The sequence below is a fragment of the Poecilia formosa genome, unplaced genomic scaffold (genome assembly GCF_000485575.1).
Source record: "Poecilia formosa unplaced genomic scaffold, Poecilia_formosa-5.1.2 Scaffold257, whole genome shotgun sequence".
NCBI classification, from domain to species: Eukaryota; Metazoa; Chordata; class Actinopteri; order Cyprinodontiformes; family Poeciliidae; genus Poecilia; species Poecilia formosa.
Genome location: NW_006800196.1, coordinates 700,906 through 725,072, shown reverse-complemented (window position 1 = coordinate 725,072; position 24,167 = coordinate 700,906). Strand labels below are relative to the sequence as shown.

Genomic DNA, 24,167 nt, shown 5'->3' with positions numbered 1-24,167 from the left:
TGCAACAATATTTACCTTAAAGCAATAATCCAACTACAGACTAACAAACTGATTTTATTTGGTATGATTGTTATTTTATAAAAAATAATGTAAAATGTAAAATTATGATTTATTTTAACCATTTATTTTGTTATGATTATAACCCGTAAAAAAAAATACAAAAACTGTGTTAGATATAAATTGACTGAACTGCCCTGGTTCTTTAAGTGACTTTTGGTGTCATGGAAGAAAGCCAGTTTCTTAAATTCTGCAGACTAACAGTTTGGATTTAATTAAGCAGCAGTTCTGGATGCAAAAGGAGAGATTAAGTTCAACCTTGTGAAACTGTGCAACAGGGTTGCACCCTTAGCACAATTCATTAATGGGGACCTTGATATCTGAAAAAGAACAAAGTTGTAATATGTTTATTTCACTATTTTATTTTGTTTTAACTCATTTGAAAAATCTGTTGTAGTTTGGCGTCAGGATTTCTTCAGAGGTCTGTTTTACTTAGATTTGCATAAATAGTTTGTAGAACGTCTTTTCGTCGCATTCAGGACTGCGAGGTTTTTGAGCTTTGTCTCCAACAACGTTTCACTGACTGAATTTATACCTGCTTCTTTTTTTTTTTTTTTGGTAAAACTCTCCAAACTCAGTCAGATTGGATGGAGAAAGCATTTGAACATTTCCTTTTTCCAATTACTGCCTCAGATTATAAATAGGATTTGATCTGGACTTTGACTTGATCGTTCTGGCGTGAACACACTTCAGTCTGAACCACTTCACTGATGCTGTGGCGGAATGCTCAGGGTTAGCGAGCTGCCATAGTCTTTCATATCGTCTAACACGTTCTCTTTCAGGACACCCTTGGATTTAGCTCAGTTCATCTTTCTTATCAGCTCTGAACAGATTCCCTGCTGAAGAAAAACAGCCACACAGTATGATTCTCCCACCACCATGTGTCACTGTGGGGAGGGCATGTTCAGGGTGACGTCTAGTGTTGCTTTTTTGCCATGCATAAAACTCTGTATGCAGGACAAAAAGTTCAGATTAGAGCACCTTCTTTCACATATTTCTTTCGTCTTCTGCAGCTCCTCCAGAGTTACCATGGAGCCTGACTAATTTTCCCTGGCTACTTTTTACTTTTACTTGAGTAAAAATATGTTTAAGTACTCCTACTCTTACTTCAGTACAATTGTTGGGTACTCTGCCCACCTCTGCTTAATATAATCAAATTGTCCAATATGAACTGTGAATGATTTTACACAAAAAGTGGCCCGAGGACACGTCACATGGCTGAGTTGTGCCTTGTGTGATGATGTTTGTGCCTGGGAAGATAGTTACAGGGCAGCAATCATGGCAGCCTGTCAAGAGGAGGGGCGACTACGAGGGCGTGTATGCCAAGATCTCATCCTGAACGCCCATCCTGTCCATCAGCGAAGGCTCTCAGGAGCTGACACGCCACCATAAAAACCTCAGCGCCGTGACTCCACGCCCAATCCGTCCGCTGAGTGAGTGTGACTCCATTTTAAAGCCCACCAGCTGCTGGACTCGGTAGCAGCATATATATCTGACTTCATTAGATTTCACTAGAGCTTCTTTGCTGTCACTTTTAACCCTTTTACAGATGAGATGTCCCCTCAGATATTAAAATCCTCGGTGAAACATCCAGCTGATGAAGTAGAATTTCAGCTATTTTGTAAACGTGGTCGACGATTCCTCCATAGCAGTGGCAGCAGCTGCGCTCTGTAGAGCCACACGAGGAGTTCACCACACCTGTTAACTCCTTCCTTACATTACATTGCAAATTCTTTCCTCTTATATATACTCTGACAGAGAGAATCCCAAATTCCCAACCCTGACCCTGCAAATTCCAGGTCAAGGCTTCCTGTCATCCCATCGTCGTATTGCTGTAGTGGCAAAGCTTTAGGTTTCACACCTTCACCCTTCTACACACAGATATAGGCCCACACACTTGAAGCATCCCTAGGAACGCGGTGAGCTGTTTATGTCTGGCTCCATTTAGTCGGGAGCAATGGATCTACCAGCTTGGTAAAAAAAAAAGAAGTTCAGTCATCATGACATGGGCATTGTGAGAAACATGTTTGGAGTCTCTAGGCTATTTTCCTCCTGCAACGTCGATGGCCTTTCTGTTCGGTCGTCACATCATTCATCTCCTACTTTAAAGAGCTGAGAGTCAGAGGTTGCTGCTCCCAACTTTTGAGCATTTTTAGCGCAAAAACTGTTACAAAGGAAGGTAATCGACAAACGTATTACTTCTTGATTAAGAAAAACACTCTCTTCGGTTCTTTCCAGATACGTTTTCAACCACATTACAGCACTGAGGCTGCAGGGGTGACGGTTTTAAATGAAAATAATCTTATTTTGGATGTTACATTGTACTGGCTCCCTGTTTTCATAAGGATGTTACCATCATTTAACCAATCGTTTTTGCAAAATTTAAATCAGTTTCTTTCTAATCATGTGGTCTTTAAATTGTTCTTTTATTCTCTTGGGTTTTTTTTAAAGTGATTTGCTATAAAGCACTTTGGATTACCTTTTGTATGAATTATACTATACAAACAATCTTGACTAGACTTCCATCCAGATGGCCCTTGAAGTGAGGAAAACTGTCAGGAAGTAAAGCTCGGATGTGGTGAAGGAAGGAAAGAGAGGTAAAAAAAAATGAGGCCTGCATTCCTATAAATCTTCTTTAAGCAGCTCTCCTAATTCTCAATTACTCATGAATTGGTTATTGTGAGCATTATCGGGCCTAATTAGCGGATTGTCAAACTGTGCTGTTGAAACTGTGGTTAATTTACAGCACTGATTGTTTAGGATTAAAGAGTGGAGGGCATCATTACGAAGGCGGTGGTTTGTGTGTGCGTCAGTAGGAATCCTGCAGCTTTGCTTCAGTCCAGTGTTTGGATAATCTGTCACAGCAGCGCAGAGGCTAATTAGCAACAGATATTTTGTCTAACCGTGAACCAGAAAACATGGATTATCCTCCCTCAGTCAGGTGAGCTGGTGTAGCTCATGAGAGTTTGCTTAACTCTGCTTTCAAACTATAACGGGCTGTTGAGTATTAGTGATAGAATTCAGCAGAGCAGCTTGTATTTGATATAACTGTATCAGTAACCTGACCTCCCCCCCCATCTATCAGTGAGCTCAGCTTCATGTCGGGAGATCAGTGCTATGATAACCTCCTGCTGACACCAAGCTGTTGACTGTAGCTCCATCAGCTACGTCTCTCAGCTCTTCATACAAAGCCGTCTGCGCTTGTGCTCATCAGAGGAAAACGTATGCGCCTGTCTTTCAACAGGTTTTCAGAAGTAACAAATAGCGGAGTGCAGACGCGTGGCTTCCTGTCTGCTGGGGTCATGATGACGGGCAATGTGTAGAGTCTTAGTTACATCTGCTGATCCACCTGGAAAAAATGTTAGAGGGATCAGAGTTTTTTGATAGAAGTTGAGCTTTTATAGGCACATTTTAGCTTTAAGGCAGGTTTTGCTTTAAATGTTTATGAGTCAGCATTGATGCAATGACCTCTGATGTTTGGTTATTTCTAGAGACTTGGTCAAAAAATATAGAAAATATAGAAATAAACATTTATTCACAGTTGTGATAGTTTTATGATAGTCGATTGATTACTCAGGATTAGGTTACCAGCTACACTGACTATTATGTTAATTAGAGAAATAGGTGGTGTTCCTTTAGTTCAGAGGTTTGCAACTCCAGTGCCACTACCTGGCACTTTCGGATGTAAGACTCTAAAATCAAATGAATGGTTAATGATCAGACCTTTGCCAAACTCACTAACATGCAAAGGTGGTAATTCAAGCTTCTGAGCAGGGATGTCTCCATTGACAAATAGAGCTACAGCTTTCTCGCTGTAACGCTATTTTTCATACAAGTTTTCATACAAAACTTGATTTTCTTCCGTTTTGTTTTTTTTTTTTTTAAAGAAAGGAACAAGAGTAGCAGTCGACTTTTAGCCACCTAACTGGCAGAGAATATGGACCAGTACTGATGGTTTACATTAGTAGTGCCCAGAGCTACTTTCCTGCAACTTTTAGATGCGTCACTTCCCTAACACGGCTCAATCAAATCACTGAATATCCTCATCAGCATGTCATTCAGCATAGCGAGCCATTCATTTCACTCAGGGGTGTTGGAACAGGGATGAATCTAAAAGTTGCAGGATGGCAGCTCTAAAGGACTGGAATTGGGCATCCCTCACTTACAGCAGTGTAGAAATTCTTGTGTGTTTTTTTTTAACAAATAAATTCCAATAACTCAGATGTATTACTTTATACGAGATTGGAATAAACTCTTAAGTTCATCTTAGTAACATAACACATATTTCCAAAACATTATCTCTGATCTGAGCTAGGGAGACTGTTTGCCTAACAGCTACTTTTTCCTCAGATTCACATCTGAAAATAATTTTTAATAGTGCCTTCATACTTAACCATGAAATGCATGGGTTGTGTTATTTCTGTGATTCATGTTTGGAAACTTAAGTCCTGCATCTTTGCCTACCAGAAAAAAAAAAAAAAACGAAAAAAAAAAAAAAACAAGTTGCTGGCCGTCCTATTGGCTGTCCGGTACGCACAGACACGCAGAAGCTGTGTGACGGTAACCAGTCTCTTAAATCCTCTGGTTCAGAAGTCCCGTCAGGCAGCTTAATAACAGCCGACCTGTGATTACTGCTTCCTGCCCAGATGTTAACTTTCCTTATTTAACCTCCTATGATTACTGTCAGCGGATAGGCAGCTTATTATAGGATGGGACATGTGTGTCTTCAACTTACACTAGCCCATGAGTGCAGGTTAACTCCATGGAAATACAGCCTCGGTTGGAAAAAAAAAACATTTGCAAGCATTGCGTTCTATGATGAGATTACTTCCAAAGCTGCAGTTTCAGATCTAAGCGGTGAAGCAAACATTCATTAGGACTGAAGTAAGCATCTCTCACTGAGGGATCCTGGGCTGCAGAGTTTAATCTGCAGTCGGGTTTTTTTTTTAACATTCAGAATGATGTGTATCAATTCTCCAGATGACAATAACATATTTTCACCATTTGGATGGCATTTCGTGGTCCCTGATTTCTTGACCTGGTAAAGATTTATTATGAGTGAGATGCTGCAGCAGATAGATGGAAACATCATAATGGTGAAAAAAAGAAAAGAAAAGAGAAGAGTGCAGAGAACAAGAGTAAATGTAGTTATTGCATGAAGTGCAATATTTAGCAATAATATTGTTGTAGTTTTACTACTTCACATTTCATTACTTCTGATTTCGCTTAATCATGAAAAATTAACAGAGACACATCTATAGCCGGGTACTTGGACTAATGCATGAACTGGCAGCTTGTTTGTGTTTCCTTTCAGCTTCTTAAATTATTCAAGTCTACATTGTAATTTAAAGTGAACCACTAACACAGTGCTGAGTGAATATCTCGTCTGTCTGTGCACTCCAAGTTTCCCTTTTCATTTCACTGCAACATCATCCGTTAAGAATGAATCGTTCCCTGCTTAGGAAAACATTACAGGTGATAATTGCATGTTTCACACTCACATGCTGAAAGGCACATTTTATCCGTACACATTGAGCAGTTGAAGTGTCTCCTTCATGTTTTTTGATCCTCCAGCTTCTCTGCATTTGAAACAAAATGATCAATATTATAGTTAATATATACCCATTAGATGAAATGTCTTTAATTGTGGTGGCAGCTTCATGCTGCGGGAGTGCGTTTCTTCATCAGAGCTGATGGATGATGAGTGGAGGTAAAAACATGGCAAACCTGGAACAAAACATCTGTAAATGTCTTGAGACTAGAATGATGTTCACCGTCCAGATAGAATAGAACTGTTTGGATTAAGGAATGCTCATTGTGTCACAACGGTCCAGTTAAAGTCCAGAAGTAGAACCAATTGAGAATGTGAGACAAATGATTGCTCTCCTTCCAAAGTGAGAAAACTTGGGCTTTTTTTTTTTCCCCCAGGAATGAAAGTCTGGATTTTTATTCTGGTTAATGTCCAGGCCTTTGAAAACTCACTGACATACCTGGTTAAAGTTGCCGCTGTAATCACAGTGAATGAGATTCTTCAAAATGATTTTATTGTAATGGAATTTGAAAAATGTCCACCAACTTCACAAATATGGTGAACTCTGTGTTGGTCTTTGAGATGAAATCCCTTAGAAATACGTTGAAGGTGGTAGTTGTAATATGACCAAATGCAAAAATTGTTGCAAGGCAATTTATATGTATTCAATAAGCTAACTGATAATAGATAAGTTTAATCAGTCAATTTGGAAAGCACATTATCCTTAAAAATAAACAACAGCACCACTTTAGTCATAGACATGCCATAGATAGAATAACATCCCAATATGGAGTTGCTGATACCTCCCACTGTCCCACTGATCGTGCCCCAAATGTCTCCTACAGTCAAGCTAACACACCCGAAGTCCCTGGCAGTTCTGACTGAGCGGCATTCCTGGGATACCCCCAGGATCCCTGCTGTGTGACCCCTCTATAAAAGTCAGGTGGTTCCAGGAGAGGTCAGACATGCAGAAGACGGACAGGAAGGGGTGTCAGCCAGGTGGCTCTGTAGATACGGTGAACTCACGAAGCTTAGCTGAATATCCACGCAGATGAATAATAATCGCATCATTTCTGGCCGTGTTACCCATCCCTGGCGACCTCTCTGTTACACATAAATACAGTTTAATGTTCTGATCCGTGTACGATGAATATATGTTCACAAATGAAAACAGAACCTCGAGTCGGGAGCCTGGCAGGGAGTCAAGTGCTCCACTTATTTCTGTCATGCTCCTAAAGACGTGGTTTGTCATGCAAATGATCTTCAATAGACTTATTAACAACACAGTAGATTAGCTCCATCGGATGATGATGGGGGTGGAGCATTTTAACGCCTTTCGCCCTCTGCAGACGGGGTGGGTCTGCTCACTGACTGTCTCACACATGCACACACACACACACACACACACACGCATGCAGAGACAGACGTCTAATGTAATCTAAATACAGATGAAAAAAAAAAAAATCCTGCTGAATGTGTTTGATTGTCTTCCAGCATGTGACGCTTTTGTTAATCGGTTTCTGCCCTTCTGTCGATACAAAAACAGTTTGCGCCCATCAGTTTGTGTCAGCGTTAAATAAGAACGGCAGCTGCCTCCAGGCAGTCCTCCTCTGAACATGTTTACAGCCTCCTCAGCGTGGGGCCTTGAGCTGCGCCGCAGTATGAGAGACAATTGAGGATTTTTCTCCCAGAGGCAAACTGGGGGAAGCCCTGTTCCCCATGGGGACTCCTCCTATTCCATTAGCAAATTTTCTGATCAGCTGCTCACTCTATTATTAATTCATACGTCCTCCCTGCACAGATGTTAGAGGTTGCCTTTAATCATCTGATGTTCCGCCTCTGTCACCGACATCCCCCACCCCCTCCACTTTGACGTTCTGGTTCAGAAGCGCTGGCTGTGCCGCGTTCAAGGAGGCAGACGGGACGGAAACAACGAAGTGAGAAATTCTAAAGGATAATCAGCACGTTTGAGAATGATGCCTAATTATTTAAAGTTAGCGGAAGAGCTCGTATTTTTGTGATGTCGGTGAAACCCACTGAGGTTTTGCTTTTTGTAGAACATATAGCTCTCGACCTACTGGAGATCCTAAATCCAGTGGGACCTTTGCCCAGATTCCCCTCTTAGCCTAATTCAGCCTGTATAATTAATCTCACCAGCTACTTGGCACATTTCTGCTTGTTCCACTCCCGCATCATTCAGGAGATGCCCTTACTGCTCTTGTTTCCAATTTAAAGCATACATGCACATAAAGCAAAAAAAAAAAAAAAAAAAAATTTTCTGTATGCCTCTCCAACTCAGAAAATAATCGTGAGTGTGCTTTTTTTTTAAAAAAAAATGGAGAATTGGGAGCAAAACAAATTGCAAATTTGCAAACCATTTAAAGAACTGTCCTGTAAATCTTCTTCCTTGTGGTTCTCGGCCTCATTTTGCGAGAACCTCCCTTCTCTTTAACAGAGATGGTGTGTGGCTCCACACCACCACAGCACACGCATACACACACACACACACACACTGATGACTTCACACGCTAATGTGCAGCCATCAGGGTAATGAAGTTTGGTTTATGCTTTTGTAAAAGGATCAGATTTCTGTCTCAAACTTACTCCCATTGAGACAGTGAGCTGAATTTCTTTCTCCAGTTCTTCCTGAAAGCTCTCAATGATTTGTATGCGTTTTCGCCCAATTCGTGTTTCAAACTTGCCCTGAAGGATGGGTGCATAATGTGTTTTCCAATTTATTTTATTTAGTTTGTCTATAATGTTTGATTCAAAATATAGCAGATGTTTATTCATCTGACTATAGCACGTAAATAGGAGCAATATGAAATGCAGCCATAGTATATATATATATATATATACATATATATATAAGTCCAACATATTACTAGTAGTTTTTAAAATAATTTTTAACTAAGTAAACCCACTCAAAATATGCTGATGTTTTTAAAATCAGTATATGATGCAGTTAAAATTGAATGAATATTTTCAATCATTTAAATTTCTTAATTAAAGTGATTAATTAAGAAATTAATATTGATTCATTCTTAATTAACTAAAATTAATTAAGAATTTTAATTCATTTCCACATCTGGAAATTACTGTGCAAATAACTATTCTTCATAAGATCAAGAAAACAATCACGAGATTGTAATACAACTACAGTATCTTCAGTCAGAGGCTTTTTCAGAACCACTGTAAAACAGACTGCTACTGGAGTTCCTTCCTGCCTGCAGCCATCAACTTCTACTCTTCTGAGAAAATAGCTTCGTCTGAGTTTCATGCGTGAACAAGTGAGTGTAGACGATATGTGAATGAATTGTGAGACCAGCTAAAGTAGGCCATCTCTAATAGCAGCACCACTGAGTTCAGGTTACTAGTTGTGCAGTTTATCTTTATCCTTTTAGGAGTTGCTTAAACCAGGTCACCATGGTAGAAAGTGACCCACAAAAACACATAATCTCTGTATGTTTGGACTTTAAATGAACTTTTATGAAGCAGTGAGTGTGTAAGGTAAAGGTGAATGCAAGTGAGCTGTTTAAATGTGCTGGTAGTTTGTTGGTATCTGTGCGTTGATGTTAATCTGTTTAAAGTATGATTTTTTATTTTATTTAATTTTTCTTGCTCTCTTGAGTGAAACAGTTCAACTTCTAGAGTTTGTAGCTTAAATGACTAAAAAAATAAAGTGACTCAGATAAATTTGAACGGTTCTCTGAACTGATTGTGTGTATGTGATGCAACAGAAACATTAGTTGACCCGATGATTTGTTGCTCTGCCGGCAGCCCACTCTGTGACGTGGCAGCATCGTTAAAGATGTGAAGTGGGCAACTGTGGTCTAATCTCTCTGGACAGGTTTTAATGCCAGGTGTGAATGGTCACTGTAAGGCTCGTCTGCTTACATCCTGATCAGCCATGCTAATGGAGGGTCTGTAAAGGGACATGGACTTTAAATGTTTCTCTTTGTAATGAAGTAATCAGAATGTTTTGTCTGGGACTTACAGTGTGAGTATCCTCTCCGGAACACAGCTAGCTGCTGTTAAAAGGAAGATAGTCACACATTAGACTGAATCTCTTTGACTGGCTTTTGAAAGTTAAAAATGAGGCTGTATCCCTATCTACATATTGTTTTTTACCTTCTTATTTTTGGGTTGCTTTTGGTAACCAGTCCTAGAAATATTCTACTCCACCATAAAATGTCGACACTGACTCTGTCAGAAGGTGACGGGAGAAGTAAAATCAATGAATTTCAAATAAATCATCTTAGAAATAGTTAGATTGAATTGCCAAATTTTCATGTATGTTTGTTAGAATTATTTAAGAGATGTTGAGACGAACAGTCAAAAAGGTTTTGGTTGGTTTGAGAAATCGGTTTGCATCCCCCATTACACCGCATGTGTTATATATTTTAAGTGTATGATACAAAAAATTGTAATTCGATTTAGAAATGATAGGATGTTAAAAATACTATGACACAGTGTCCAAGTAGTTCCAATACATACACACTGCACACAGAGTTTAAAGCTATTTTTAGCTCTTGTCTTGGGCTTTTAAATGACCAAGTAGCTAAGGCTGCTTTTAAATGTGTAATAAATTGTAATTTAGGATCGGAAGGCTATGGATCTAGACCTCAAAAAGGCGTGTCCAGAACTGCTGTGAATTAGACCCATTCAGTAGAAAGGAGTGCTGCATGACTGTAACATTTTTTCTCTCTTCAGTATCAGAAAAAAAATAGCACACAAATATCCCTGACAGATACATTTGAAGCAGATCCTCCGCATCTAAGCACTACAATTAAAATACTTTTCAGGAAACCAGCTGTGTGCACTCAGGCTTCACCCTGCAGCAGCCACAGCTGCTGAATGGTGTTCACTAAACAGGGGACTCATTCATCACTTCCCTGAATCCACACTGTGATCCAAGAAATTAGCCTGTCATAACTAATTGTTCAAGCATGTCCAACTCAGGTTGAGTTAATTAGCTTTCCTTTGTTGCGGCTCATCTGATCACCTGATACTGTCTGAACTTATGCCATGGCAGGCAGAGAGAGAGAGAGAGAAGAGAGAGAAGAGAGAGACAAGGAGAGACAAGAATAGAGAGCGAAAGAGCAGTAGCACCTTGTGCTGTGTAGGTCCTTAAATATTTAAGTGGCATTCATTAGAAAATCTCTGAGCTGAATGTCATCATACAAGCCGTGGAAACTCAAGCCATGAGCTGCGGCATCACGTCTTTCAGGCAGAGTGGTTTCTGTGTCAGAAAGCACGATGGGACGTTTCTGTGAGGCCTGTTGGCGGCGGACCGAGTTACTGTTGTCACTGGGTCAGCCTCAGCGCTGCTGCTGCTGCTGCTGCTGCTGCTGCTGCTGCTGCACGTGGTCGGTGACACACACAGCATCAGAAATCTGTGACGAGGTTCAGCTGAAAGTGAAGTGGCAGCAGTTCATCTTAGTTTTCTTCAATACAGCCATTAAAAACATCTGGTTAGAAGAAACACAGAAGTGGAGTCAAATGACGCCCTGTAATTAAACCCAGAGGCAATTGGTTCATTATCAAATGTGCGCTGTACTTTCCAGGGATCATCACGCAAGAGGCTGCCGGGTCACTGTTTTATAGAGTGGTTGGCCATGCAGCATCAGCAGCAGGTAATTCAAGTCTCGGGGACTTTAAAACACGAGCTGATACCCGTGCCCCCTTTGTGTCCCAGCTGGCCTTTGTTTGAGATATTTCCGCCTGGGTAACTTCCGAACGCGGGGTTAGACGAAGCAGCCTTTGTCCCAACTTAGTGACGGAGCCCCTGAGGATGGAGAGACGAGTGCGGGGGGAAGTTTTGTTTGGACCATCTGTTGCTGTTGCTGAGGCAATTTGTCTTGACTTTATACCCTCCTTTCTCAGACTCCTTACACACACATACACACATTCAGAGATACAAAGACAGATAGATGGACAAAAACCCCAAAAAGTGCTACTTAAGTTGAAAATATTTAAATCTATCTTAAATTATTCTGATTAAATATCTTGTTAGAAGCTGCAACAGACTTAAGACTCAACCGAGATGTAAGATAATTTTTTTTTAGTTTTGATCAATGTTATGTGACTTGAACATTTTGAAGTGAAAATCTCTGTTGAAATGCGGCAAAAAAGATTCAAGTTTTCAATAACGTTTAGTGAAAATCTAACACTGCACATCATCCTGAACACACACTCATACTGAAGCTTTTCATGTTGATAGTACAACAATACAGCCAAAGTACACTGGTGTGTTAGAATGGTCCAATCCAGGTTCAATCAACTGAAAATCTGTGGCAAGGTTTAAATTGTTCAGACGCTCTGAACAAGTTTTGCAAAAAAAAAGTTTGCTAAATTTTCAGTCTCTTGCTGTGCAAATCTGGTGGCAAAATAACCTAAAAGACTTGAAACTGTACGTGTAATAAAATGTGGTTCTACGTCACTTTGCGCACCTGACTTTTCAGATCTTTTCACCTTTATTCATTTCTGTGTGACACAAAAATAAAGATTGTAGCGTAAAAACAATGGATATCGATTCTTTGGAAGGCACTGAATGTAAAATAACTTGCACCTGTGTCCTAATTATTTTCTCAAGAAGACGTACCGCTTGCAGACTTGACAACTGTTCCTGTCATGAATGAATTTTGAAAGTATTTATGAGATGCATGAGATGCAGCAGGCAAAACAAACTCCAGATGAACGGAGAACATCTGGGTCTGTCTCAGCAACTGAGCCGCCTAAAACCCACACTTTTTTTTTTTTTTTTTTCCCCCCCAAATGTCTGCATGATTGAAATTTTCTACTGATGCAACACTGGATTTGCTGAGCGGGAAAGCACAAATCCATGAGCCATCCCAAAGCTTTCCAAGTTACCACTTGCCCACGGTTGTTGCCTGCTTGTCTTATGATATTCAGTGTTACAACATATTTTCATCTTTTGTAACCAGAATAACTGACACAAAGAACCTGAGCAGGATGGAAAGTTAAACAATTTAAGTCTTGCTTTAAACTCCTCCTCTCCACAGTTATATAACAGCAAAAGATTTACTTCAAATCCTCGCAGGGAGCTCGATTAATCCCCTCGCTTGTCTCACGTGAAGCAGCTTTTAAAGGTTCCAGCCTTGCACAGTGAGATGGTACCAGGCCGATACTGTCGGCCCCCCCCCACCCCCAATGTGGAGCTCACTAATCATGTAATGAAGAAACTGAACTTGTGTGTCACTGTGAGGCCACGTGTTGAGGAGCACCTCCATTACACATGTGTTTGTCTCCTTTTCAACACAATAGGAGGCGGGACATTATCAGCTGCCCACACCCTTCCTTCCCCCCTCCCCCCACCTCACCCGCCTCTTAATTTATAGGACCCTCTTCATCCCATTGGCTGCCGTCCCCTGAGGCCTGATGGCCACTTTTAGCTCTGCTTCATTAGCCTGATGTAAGCAAAAAAAACAAAAAACAAAAAGAAGGCTTGATGGAAGAGGGCGGCATGAAGACATCAGTGCTTTGTCTAAAGAGCAGGACTAAATTTGAAGTGTCAAACAAAGATGCAAGACCAAACTTCTCTTTGAACTGTTAAGGAAATGCATTTATTGGATTTTGTAACAGAATAACTCCACAAGCAGCAATTGTTCCTAAAGCATCAAATCATATCACGGAGGACCGTCCTGATAGTTCCTCTCATACGCTCCATGGATGAGACTGTACGCTGCCATGGCAGCCTGTTGTTAATTGTTAATGAGGATTGATGTCTGGAAGTGGTGACCTCGTCTAAGGTTTCCTAGTGGAATCCATGCATATTGATCTTTTCAGTTTTTATGCTCTGTCGGACACACAATTCATTTACGCTCCACGCTCCCCCGACCGCCTCATCGGCAGCACTTCTGATGAGTGATGGTTGGTAGGAGACGAGCTTTTTGTGAGGGGGGTCTGACTCTGACATAGGTGTTCAGCTAAAACCATACTCATAAAATGATACTGCACTCTGCACTCTAACTCCAAGGAGTCTTACTTTTAGGTGATCTTCTAAATCTGACTTGAGCAACATATTTTCAGGATTTATGGAAGTTTTGGTTTTTTAGACTTTAAATGCTGACTTTTCTCTGACATTCTGTCAATTCCTTGACCATTTGGGGGAAAAAATGAATATGGATTATTTTGGCTCTTGTTTCCAGAATGATGTTCTCTTATTTTTTAATAAAGGCATTTATAGGGCCATATTTAAAAAAAAAAAAAAAAGAGTTTTACGGTGTGTCTGAACCAGCTTTCCACATCTAGACACAACACATTCAATTTCTTCCCTGTAAAATGGCACAAGCTAAGTCCAAACTGACATTGTCCATAGACATTAACTCTTAAGTTTGTTTCACGTCTATATTACAGAGGAAAGTTTCATGTGGGAAATATAGGTAGGAAAAGGTTGAGCAGGTAAAAACATGACAAATGAGATAGAGTGCAGAAAAAAGTTTAAAAGCAGGATTTCATTTCTGTCTGTTTCTAAGACGATTCACAAATCAAGATGGATTCAGATTAAACTAATTTGATTTGTTCATTTTTGTCAGTTAATTCATTTATTCACTATAAAGTAAATCATAGCTAGGATTACTTTAATACAGTAGCAAAAATGTGTAGTTTAATGTTCAAAGTGTTCTTAAATGAACACTTTTAACATTACTGGTTATTACTAATATGGCTGTTTTGGGGCTTGTAATCTTATATTTTCCTCATAAACCAACCGTAAGTGAAAGGTTTTATCTTTAAAGCTTCTTTGACGATAGTTTGGATGAATCAAAGCCGTAGCTTAGCAGTTGTAGTAAAATGTCTGACGTGACCTAAAGTTGAAGACCTTTTCCAAGTAAATCTTTCATCCTTCGATGTGTCAGATTTGTCCCGTGTAAGTGTGGGAATAGAAAAAGTACAATCAGAAGGTATTATTCTTAACATAACTTTATGCAAAAATCCCTAAAACTTTAAGGCCAGACGCTGTGTGTATATGTTAAGTATATTATGTTGATTTGTTTTGTGTTTCAGGGAGCCCGCGTCTGGCTGAGACATAAGGAGCAGCTCCTTCCCTCCACTGTCAGCTCTTCTGATGACTTGTCCCTGGTTCTCACATCTGACTACGGGAAGGTGAAATGATTTTTTTTCCCTCTTCATATCTTGCTGCTTAATGACCTGGTCCACTTGCAATATGACTTGCAAAAAGTTACTTCAAGTGCACCACAAAGCAAAAATGCACCTTAACGTCCAAGCTGCAGCTTCAACGCATTGTGTGAATCAAGCATTTCCGCTCAGTTTTGTTATAATGTGAGGAGGAAATTACCCATTGTGCATGTGTGCTTACTGAGCTGATTGTTTTACTGTATGTGTTTCATTTGATGGCTCTGCAGTGCGATCAACACCTTTTGTAAGTAAGTAAGTAAGTAAGAATGACAGGAATGAAGTCCCACTGACAAGTCATTGAGCTGAGCTTATCTGCCTGGCAGTGTGCAGCAGTCTTTGTGTCTGGAGGAAATCCTGTTTGAGACGAAGGCTCACAGATAGAAGTCTGTATGTCAGATGCTGCTAATCAGAAGAAGTCAATAACAAGTTTGCGGAGTTTTTTTTTGTGTGTGTGCAAAGTGTCATTAAATGCATAATAGTCGACGAGTTTTCAGACTCAGGTTAAAATGACTTCTGTTCACAGGATTTAGACTTACAGGAGTACCTACCATATGGCCATCATGCTAACAATTGTCCTACGCCAACTATTATTCCTTCTTTCTATTTGTGATAGAGAAAGTAATATGAAAGATGGTGGGAAAGTTTGAAGTATCAAGAAACAATGTGTGGGAATACAACTACGGGCATAGATGTTCTTGCAGTAATAGGTTCAGTTTAGTCCAGTTAATGTTACTTATATAGCACTGGTTCACAAGAGATGCATCCCCCTCCACCCACTATCTAAAAAAAATAATTCAGATCAGTGAAATTTGTTCATGCCGTGACAAATTCATGGAAAATTCTCATGACTTTTATCCATTTTCAGTGGAGCTTCAGATAAAAAGAAATACTTAGAAGATAGGCTGGATAAATTGGCAAACTCACCAGAACAGCACAAGGCAATCATTCAGAGTCGGTTGAATACAGCTGAGAAAAGAAATAAATAAATAAAATAGAAAGACTTGTCTATGTCATAATGTATTATATTTAATAGCTATATTCATTTTCATGCCCTATGATGACTAATACTTGATCACAGAGCCTTTTTTTAGAGAGCTGTGGCTCCAAAGGCTGCTTTTATATGCTATACAAGTATACAAGAAGTACTAGAAACTGAGTTAAATGGGAGTATTATGACCACATAACACTATTAACAGCTGACATTAGTATATTTTGCTGATTTGAGCCCCAAAGTGGGGTCTTACTCCTAACTTTGGGAAATGCATTCCTGATTTTTTGGGAGGGATATTTAGCAAAGACATTCACAGACTACATGCACCACACAATACTTTTCCTCTATCACATTAATATGCAGCCTGACACTGACCCAGACTGTTGCCTCAACATGCTATTAAACATTAACCTTCATGCCATGCCAGGGGATTGTGGTGTGTTGAGCTTCAACAACTTCCTCTCCCTTGTCATCCAATACTGACACAATGTCTGATTATCTTCCACTTTTTGACCCATCTCTGTTTGTTCAGTGTGTAAATATTACTTCAAAGAAAACAACCCCAACATTTTGCTTTAATAACCATGTGGGAGTTTTGTTTATTCAGTCCAAGATGTTTGCCTTCTGGACGCTGGCAAAAGTTGGACACTGAACTTCCTGAATAACACATTCCAGTCTGTTTAGTGAGACGCAAACAAAGTTGTTGATGACTTTTAGACCGCCATCGAGCCTGTGGGTGACATCCCAGCGTTGGGGCTAATCCTGGACAACAATAGATCAGTACTATAAAGAGGAAGGTTCGGTATCTGGCCCGGAAACAGGAACAGGAATTTCACTCTGAATACACAGATCACAGACGAGTGGATCTCAGGAAACATCAGTTCTGACTATATACTCCCAACTATATATTTGGTTATATCGTAGCTCCGAGTCAACTTAGACCTGGCACATACTGCACCAGCTCATTGCTTTATGGCTACTGAGAGCATCGGTACCCAAAAAACAGGGCTTTGGTATCACCATTTGCCAGAACACATAACATCTTTTGTCCAAGACTGGAGTAGAAGTTTTCATGAACTTGACGATTAACTGTTTCTGGAATAACCTCAGTGGAGGTGTGAAGTACTCTACTGCAGAACACTTGGCTGCAGACTTTCTTCTACACATGCATTGACAGAGTACTAAAAATGTGGATAGCACTGTGAGCTACTTACCCTGTTCACTGCAATCATTTTTGACAGCATGACAAAATCACAGCTCCATACGACAGCTACAGAGGATTCAAGGGTTCTAGGTGGGCTCATCTAAACACTTGATGCAATCAACATCTGAAAATCCCAGCAGTTTCCAGACATGGAAACTGCTGGGAAACTGCTACATAACCTGTAGCTTAGAATGCCTGATTATCTAAAACAGCTGCTCTCATTCACATATGGTAAAGTTTTTTTTACGCAGAAGGCAAAAGTGGTTCATTTGGAACACATGTTTAATTGCAGTCACTTGTAAAACACTCTAACTTTGTATTTCCTGTGGTTTTGTTCAGGCAAATGAGTTGATGTAAATAAGAGACACCATCTGTGCCTTTTTTCTGGCCATAATAAGAGATACTTAACATGATGTATTGTAAACAAAAAACATATTACCAAGCACATCTTTTTCTCCCAACATACTCGTGCTCTCTCTCTCTCTCTCTCTCTCTCTCTCTCTGTCTCTCTCTCTCTCTCTCTCTCTCTCTTTCTGTTGTGCACTTTAAATTCAATTCTGAAATCTCTTGCTGTGAGATGCTTTGAGTGAACATTAGTTGTGGAGAATATCTGAACAAGACGCCCTTATTTTATTCTTACGAGGCGAACCCATTGATCTCAAGTGGCTCAAATTCTCACTCGTCTGCACACAAACAAATTATCTGTGTTCGTCACTCTGATGGTAAAAAAAACTGAAGCATGCATGCTTGGAAGCTCGTTAGTCATCTACTGTAAATACGTTATTGCACGGTAGTTGTGGTAATGTGCTGCATTCTCAGCCTTGGGTGTCCAGGAAGGTTTGAATATAAAATGATTAGTGAACCAGAGCAAACTTATTCATCCATGCGGCATTCTGGGATGCTTTATGATGTGGTGAGTGGTGAAAATATCTGGAGTGTGAGTGGGCACAGTAGAAAAGAATCTCAACACCCTGAGTTAGGACCCTAAACTCTAACGGTGGGTTAATGTTGATGTTTCTGTGACAGGAAGTGGGGGTTGGGGAGGGACTTTTGAATCTGACCTGGTGCTGGAATGTCTCGTGTGATTGCAACATCTGAGCAGAGCATTTTGGTTATCAGGCCAAACATATGGACTCCTCTGCTGCTTCCAAGTAAAAAGATTATGTAGTGAGAATGAGAGGAATGCAAGACTGAACAACATCTCATCTCCATCTTCAGGATCCTCCACTGACCTCATGTGATCCTCTGTTCCTGATCTGGCATTTTTCAGACATTTATCAGCACTTTGGGAACCAAACAGAGTTCTATAGAACCAATGTTCTCAGTAAAGTCCTGACATTGTGTACTGCAGACCTAACCCCTTTCAGTTACCATGCATGTTACCATGCATGTCTTGTGAGGCCATATGGCACTATGACTCTTACCCAGCTGGATTAACAGTGTGTGTATTATTCTCAAAGTAGTTTGCGTTAAGAAAAGAAAAAGCAAATGAGTCACCTAAACTAAAGAGGTATTGTAGATGATGTGTTTTTTATCCCCTTTAAAGGCTTTTTCATAAAAGTTACATCATTTGATTACACCTAAATAATAATAATAACAATTGCTTTTTCATGTGCAAAAACAGTATATAATTTTAATTATATGTTATTTACATCAAACTTGGTCTCAATTAAAGATGTTTGGATGCTTTCATTTTTTATTTTAATTTTTTTTGTCGTAGTTCTCTAGAACACAGGTTGTGGTTAAAATGGGTCATCGAAGGCCCCCTGCTTTTAATCACTCTGAGTCTTTATGTCCACTCATGACTAAAGCGACAAACTTATTTCTTGCGTCTGTCTTTCTGAACGTATTGGTAAAAATTTTAACAAAATGTTTTCTGTGGCAGCTTTAATTGTATTTTTTTTTTACCGTCATTATGTCTTTCTTACACACTCCCTCCATCTTTTCATTTTCCTCCTGGGTCTGGGTGGGATCCCCTTTGCAGCAGATAGATTTACTGTAAGACAGAGGGCAGTCAGAAACACTTTTAAAAATCAAAGAGGAAGACAAAGAAAGAGAGACTGTGTTTGTTAGTGTTTGTGTCTGTCCACGTGTCCCTCCTAAAGGGCTGAATTTATAGGAAGCATGTCTGAGAAGAAGAGCCTGACTCCACCTACAGTATGTGTGAATATTAAGTGGGGCTGGGTGAACAAAGCAGCAGCAGCAGCAGGGTGGGGCTTCAGAGAAGAGCGAACAAAAGGACAAAAACATCACCGTCTCCAAAAAAAGTTTAAGTGCACTGGAAGCTCCTACTATAAGAATTTTGTTTTTATTGAGGCGCAGCTATAGATTTTTGCACAGTTTATTGCGTTTTAACTTGTTCTGGAAGTGCATGTTGTAAAAAAAAAAAAACAACATGCATGCATACGTTTTCTAATTACCTCTAGTTACCTGTAGTGCTACAGCTTAAAATGTTTTACTTATTTATTGTTTATCAAAAACAAACAAAAATAAAAAAGATGACTAAACTGCTAAATGCTGTTAATGCACATCAGATATTGACTTTTAGGGCACAAGATGCTGAAGGTAATAGAAAATAGAGGAAATGAATGAAAATAAATGTGCTAATTTATTTATAAATAAATTTATTTACCATATATTTAGAAATAAATATATACACAGTTCATAAATGATTAGATGCTGAATTTTTCTCCATTTTTACTGAATTGTCCTTTGTTTTTGAATATTTAAATCATAATTTTGATCAACACAAACTACCCCACCATCCCCAACTTTACAAACATGTAATTTTCTGTCACGTGTGCAGCCACGTGCTCTGCAGCGGAGGTTACCAGCTTTCCAGTGTCAACACAGTTTGGAAAGAATCGAACAGTGCAGTAAACAACTTCACCACTCAATCCTAAATCACATGTAGTTGTAAATGGCCTGAAGCAGTCTCTGGCTGCGACTACACCAACTCTGATTTCAAACGCTCGTCTAACTTGTGACACGTGGGTAGTTCTCGAACAGCTAATTAAATTTGTATTTTATTTTTTTTTTTTTTACAGTTGGATTTGGGTTTCTCATGTATTTGTTTGTAAATTGGTGGTAGAACTAGTTGTTATGGTTCTAATGAAACCATTTTCGCTTGTTGAAAATTACAATTTAAAAGATCCCATCCTGTTCAATAAATGTGATATTTTCAGTGAACTGTATTAAGATGAAGAAGAACTATTAACAATCTACAGTGACTGAGTTGAGCAACCCATCTCACTGGGCTGTAACCCACAGTGAAACTAAGACCCCCTCTAAGGCAAAACGGAGAAAAATGAAACCCTTTTGATGTTGGAAATTCCAGTTCGACTTTCCACGAATGTTATCCCTGATGTTTTGGACATGTAACAGTCCCTGAGGGGTCACACTGTGAAATCTGAACAGTGGCGTTTTTTTAGGGGTTTACGCTGTGGTCTAGAGGCATTTTCACACACAATGTGCTCTGTCTCTTATAAAAGCTGGTTATAAAGTATTCTACTTTAACTACAAACATTAGCCTGACTTCTTTCTGCTAAAGAAAGAAGTCGTTCAAATGACTTCTAAAGAAAGAAGTCATTTGAACGTCTTGAACTTTGTTTTACATTTTATCACATGTCCACTGCTGCTGTCAATGTATTTTATTGGGATTTATGGGATAGACTAACACAAAGCAACACATAAACTTGGAAGCAAACCGATATTTTAAAAAATTATTACAGATGAAAATCTGCATTCAGCCCCCAGGAGTCAATGATTTTGTCTTTTGATGTTTGTCTTTTGATGTTTGTCTTTTGATGTTTGTCTCTACCAGCTTTGCACATCTTTCTGTTCATTTTTGTTTTTGAAATTACTCAGACTCAGTCAGATTAGACCAGCAGCTTCTGAGAATATCAGTCCACAAGTCGCACCACTGACTCTCAGTGGGATTGAGGGGTGGACTTTGACTGGACCATTCCTACACCTGAAAAGGCTTTGATCTAAAACTTTACATGGCTCATGCTGTAGATTAAGGGTCATTGCTCATTTCAGCGGTTAATTGCTTTCTTTAATTTTTCAATTTCTAATTTTCTACCAGTAGATGGAAACATACCTAATTCACATTTTCTTTTTTTGTGACATTTTAAAAGTCTGCTCAAAATGTTCATTACAGTTTAATGGAAATATAGCTTAACCCACACACAAGTGGATCCTTTTTATGAAATATGTAACTTCTGAAGGCAATTGGATGCTGTGGACTTTACCTAAAGGCATCATAGTAAAGGGGACTGAAATATGTGTGCCACACTTTTCAGATTTTCATTTAAAAAGATTTTAAAGCAGTGTGTCATTTTCCTTCTACTCCACAATTAAGCTCCTCTTTGTCTTGCAATATTGCATACAATTCTATTAAAATGTCAGTGTTGTTTTGTTTTAATGGAGAGTATACTTTAACAAGCTGTTGTTCCTCCCTTATGAGTGCCGTGAAAGAGTAGACAACATCGCAGGGCTTCATGGTTGTTTCCTGTTCATTTGTTTTCCTGTCAGCTAGTTTTATGAGGCAATAAGCTTAATATATAAGCAAAGTTGTTGTGCGTGCAGAGAAATATTCAGGAGTCATCTGAGTTTCTACTACTTTTTCCTGAAACTTGAGCTGAAACTAAGAGCAAACTCTTGCCTGTTAGCGTTTTCTATCCTCATCTTTGCTGCTGGTGAACCTAATGCCACTTTATGCTTGAGAACTGTAAGGAATGCTGACAGACAGTGGAAGTATCATCAAGTCTATGCGGTTTCTTTGATACTGTGTTGGGTGAAGAAGAAGCAAATTAAAATCTTAATTCTGTTGCCATTTCTTCCCACATAAATGGATAAAAACAATGTAATTATGCTCCCTTTTTAGGCAACCCAGGATAATGATGGTTAAATCCAATGAATGACATAATTCCAAAGAAAAAGCAGACGGTTTTATGTGCAAATAATTTTCAGTCTCAAGTACAGAATCAAGAGATTTTGGTGAATGGTTACATTTACGAGCAACAGAAGGATTGATGCATTAAAAGAAACTCACACGGGTTTCTGCTGCTGAACCATTCCCAGTTAATATCTGAATCCAGTTAATGTTAACAGAAAATACATCACTGTCTTTATTTACCAGGTTCTATGTTCATGTTACTTTTCACTCCAAGTCTTTTTGACTCTTTCCAAATTGTTTCACAACATTTCCTTTGCTTTAATGAGTTATAATAACTTATGACTCCAGATCAAACCAAAACATCTCTGAGCACCTGTACTGACTAATAGTTGTTTATTGGAGTCACATAATTCCTTACTCCTTCAGTCTATGCTTAGATTTCTAGTAGATTATAGAAAATATTTTTAACGATCCAAGTAAGTGTAAAATGACCCAGTGGTAGTACAATTTGACCAAATATTAAAACGACCAGAGCATGCTGTTATACAGTAAATGCTACTTTTAGCCGCAGCAATTGTTCTGTTCAGTTTTTGTTGAAAAGATCGTTCCTCATCACCAGACTTCAACACTGTGATCCTAATATTTCATCAATGCCAAGTCATGTAAGAACGTAGGTTTTTATAGCAGCACTTAAGATTTATTTGTCTCATGAGGCTTTTTTTTTGCAAAAAAATACAATTAAATCAAAACATGTTTTTGTTTTACAACTATTCTTCCAGGCATCTGTTTTTATTAGTCACTTGGGTGCTGCTGTGATTCTGGGCCATTTTTGAGGGTGTGGAGTTGGATCAGATTGTGGATGGACATGTTTGCTGGAGATCTCCCAGATTATGCTGGATAAATGAGATCACTCCCACAGGCCACATTTTTTTCACCATTTTCTGAACTGTGTTAATAACAAAAACGTCGAGCAACTCACGATATTGATGTTGTTGTGATTATTTTTCTTCAGCTCATGTCCATTCTCCAATTGATGTATTTTTTATTACTTTGAATAACTTTTTAAAAATTCATTAAACAGATCTATATCTTATCATGTAACTATTAATCTGCTCCATGGTAGAGGATTTGACACATTTACAAAAATATTTAAATCCCAAACATATAAACTGACCTCATTGCTCTAATTCAAAGCATAAAACTAAGAACATTTGCTGATGATAATGTAATATTCAAATCATTGCAGTTTTAGAGCTGTCTCCTTACAGCAGTTGTATATTATTTTGGCTTGAAAACTGACTTAGATTTGTCAGTGTGCAAGTGCTTACTACACAGAAACCCTTTGTCATTTTGTTTTTATTGAGTAATAAATAAAATAATCAGTTCCAGATGAATAATTGGATGGACTATCTGCTTAAGTAGCCAACTTACAGTCAGCTGCCTTACAGGAGACATGCTGACTGGAAATGGAGTGTCTTTTGCAACTCAGAACATTTACAAAGAGACAAATTTATCTGCTTTGCAAGTGAGAAAAAAGTGAAAAAGTCTTCTTTTTGCCAGTTTGCTATCAGTGGACAGCAACATGCTGGGGAAAAGATGTTGCTGTCTTACAATACTCTTACATTTTTGACCAGCTACTACCAATTAATCTGAATTTGTCAATAAGAAATGCAAAAGAATATATAACAATAGCATAAAAATTATTTTTTTTTCTTAATATTTGCACCATTTTGATGATTTTATCTGATGCCTTTGTTGTTTTATTTGTCTTTTTAAATTCAGTCTTATGTTTCCTACTCCTTAATAAGATTTTAGCACCACTAACTGGTGGTAAAACCACTATGTGTTTTTTTTAGTAAATTTAATGTCTGCACTTATTCAAGCAGCAAACTGCAGCTGGACTGTTTTTTATGCCTATTCTGGTCGTGAATGCCAATTAAAAGCATAAACAGAAGTCAATACCAGGCATTTATTGGCTGTCTGGAAATGAGCTGCTCCATGTCTGGTGAATGATATTGATTTTACAAGCCTTGAATTTATTATGTGTGCACTGTCACTTTTCCTTCTTCCCCCGTGTGGTTAAAAATGTTTTGATACACGCTTGTGCTAACTTGTGGTCTTCCTGAATCAAATTCAAACATAATTCATCCATTACAGAATAATCGCTAAAGCCCAGACCTATTCATTTTGTCTTGAGCAAATCAACTGATTGAAACCGTCGTCAGCTCTTCAGCAGCCTATTCTTGCTGGCTGACTCAGCAGTTCCCTGAAATGCCTCCCCCCCAAATTGGGAGACACTTGGATATGCAGTAATGCTCTGGGACGC

General features: G+C 38.9%; 1 protein-coding gene across 2 annotated transcripts in view; it reads left to right on the top strand.

The window, feature by feature from the left end:
- Positions 1-24,167, top strand: part of myo10l3 (myosin X, like 3) — a 66,199-nt gene that overhangs the window by 2,291 nt on the left and 39,741 nt on the right. For both annotated transcript variants that reach the window (XM_016680820.1, XM_007570285.2), the window contains exon 2: positions 14,615-14,713. In XM_016680820.1, coding sequence (XP_016536306.1) covers positions 14,615-14,713 — 99 coding nt within the window. The remainder of the gene's footprint in view (positions 1-14,614; positions 14,714-24,167) is intronic.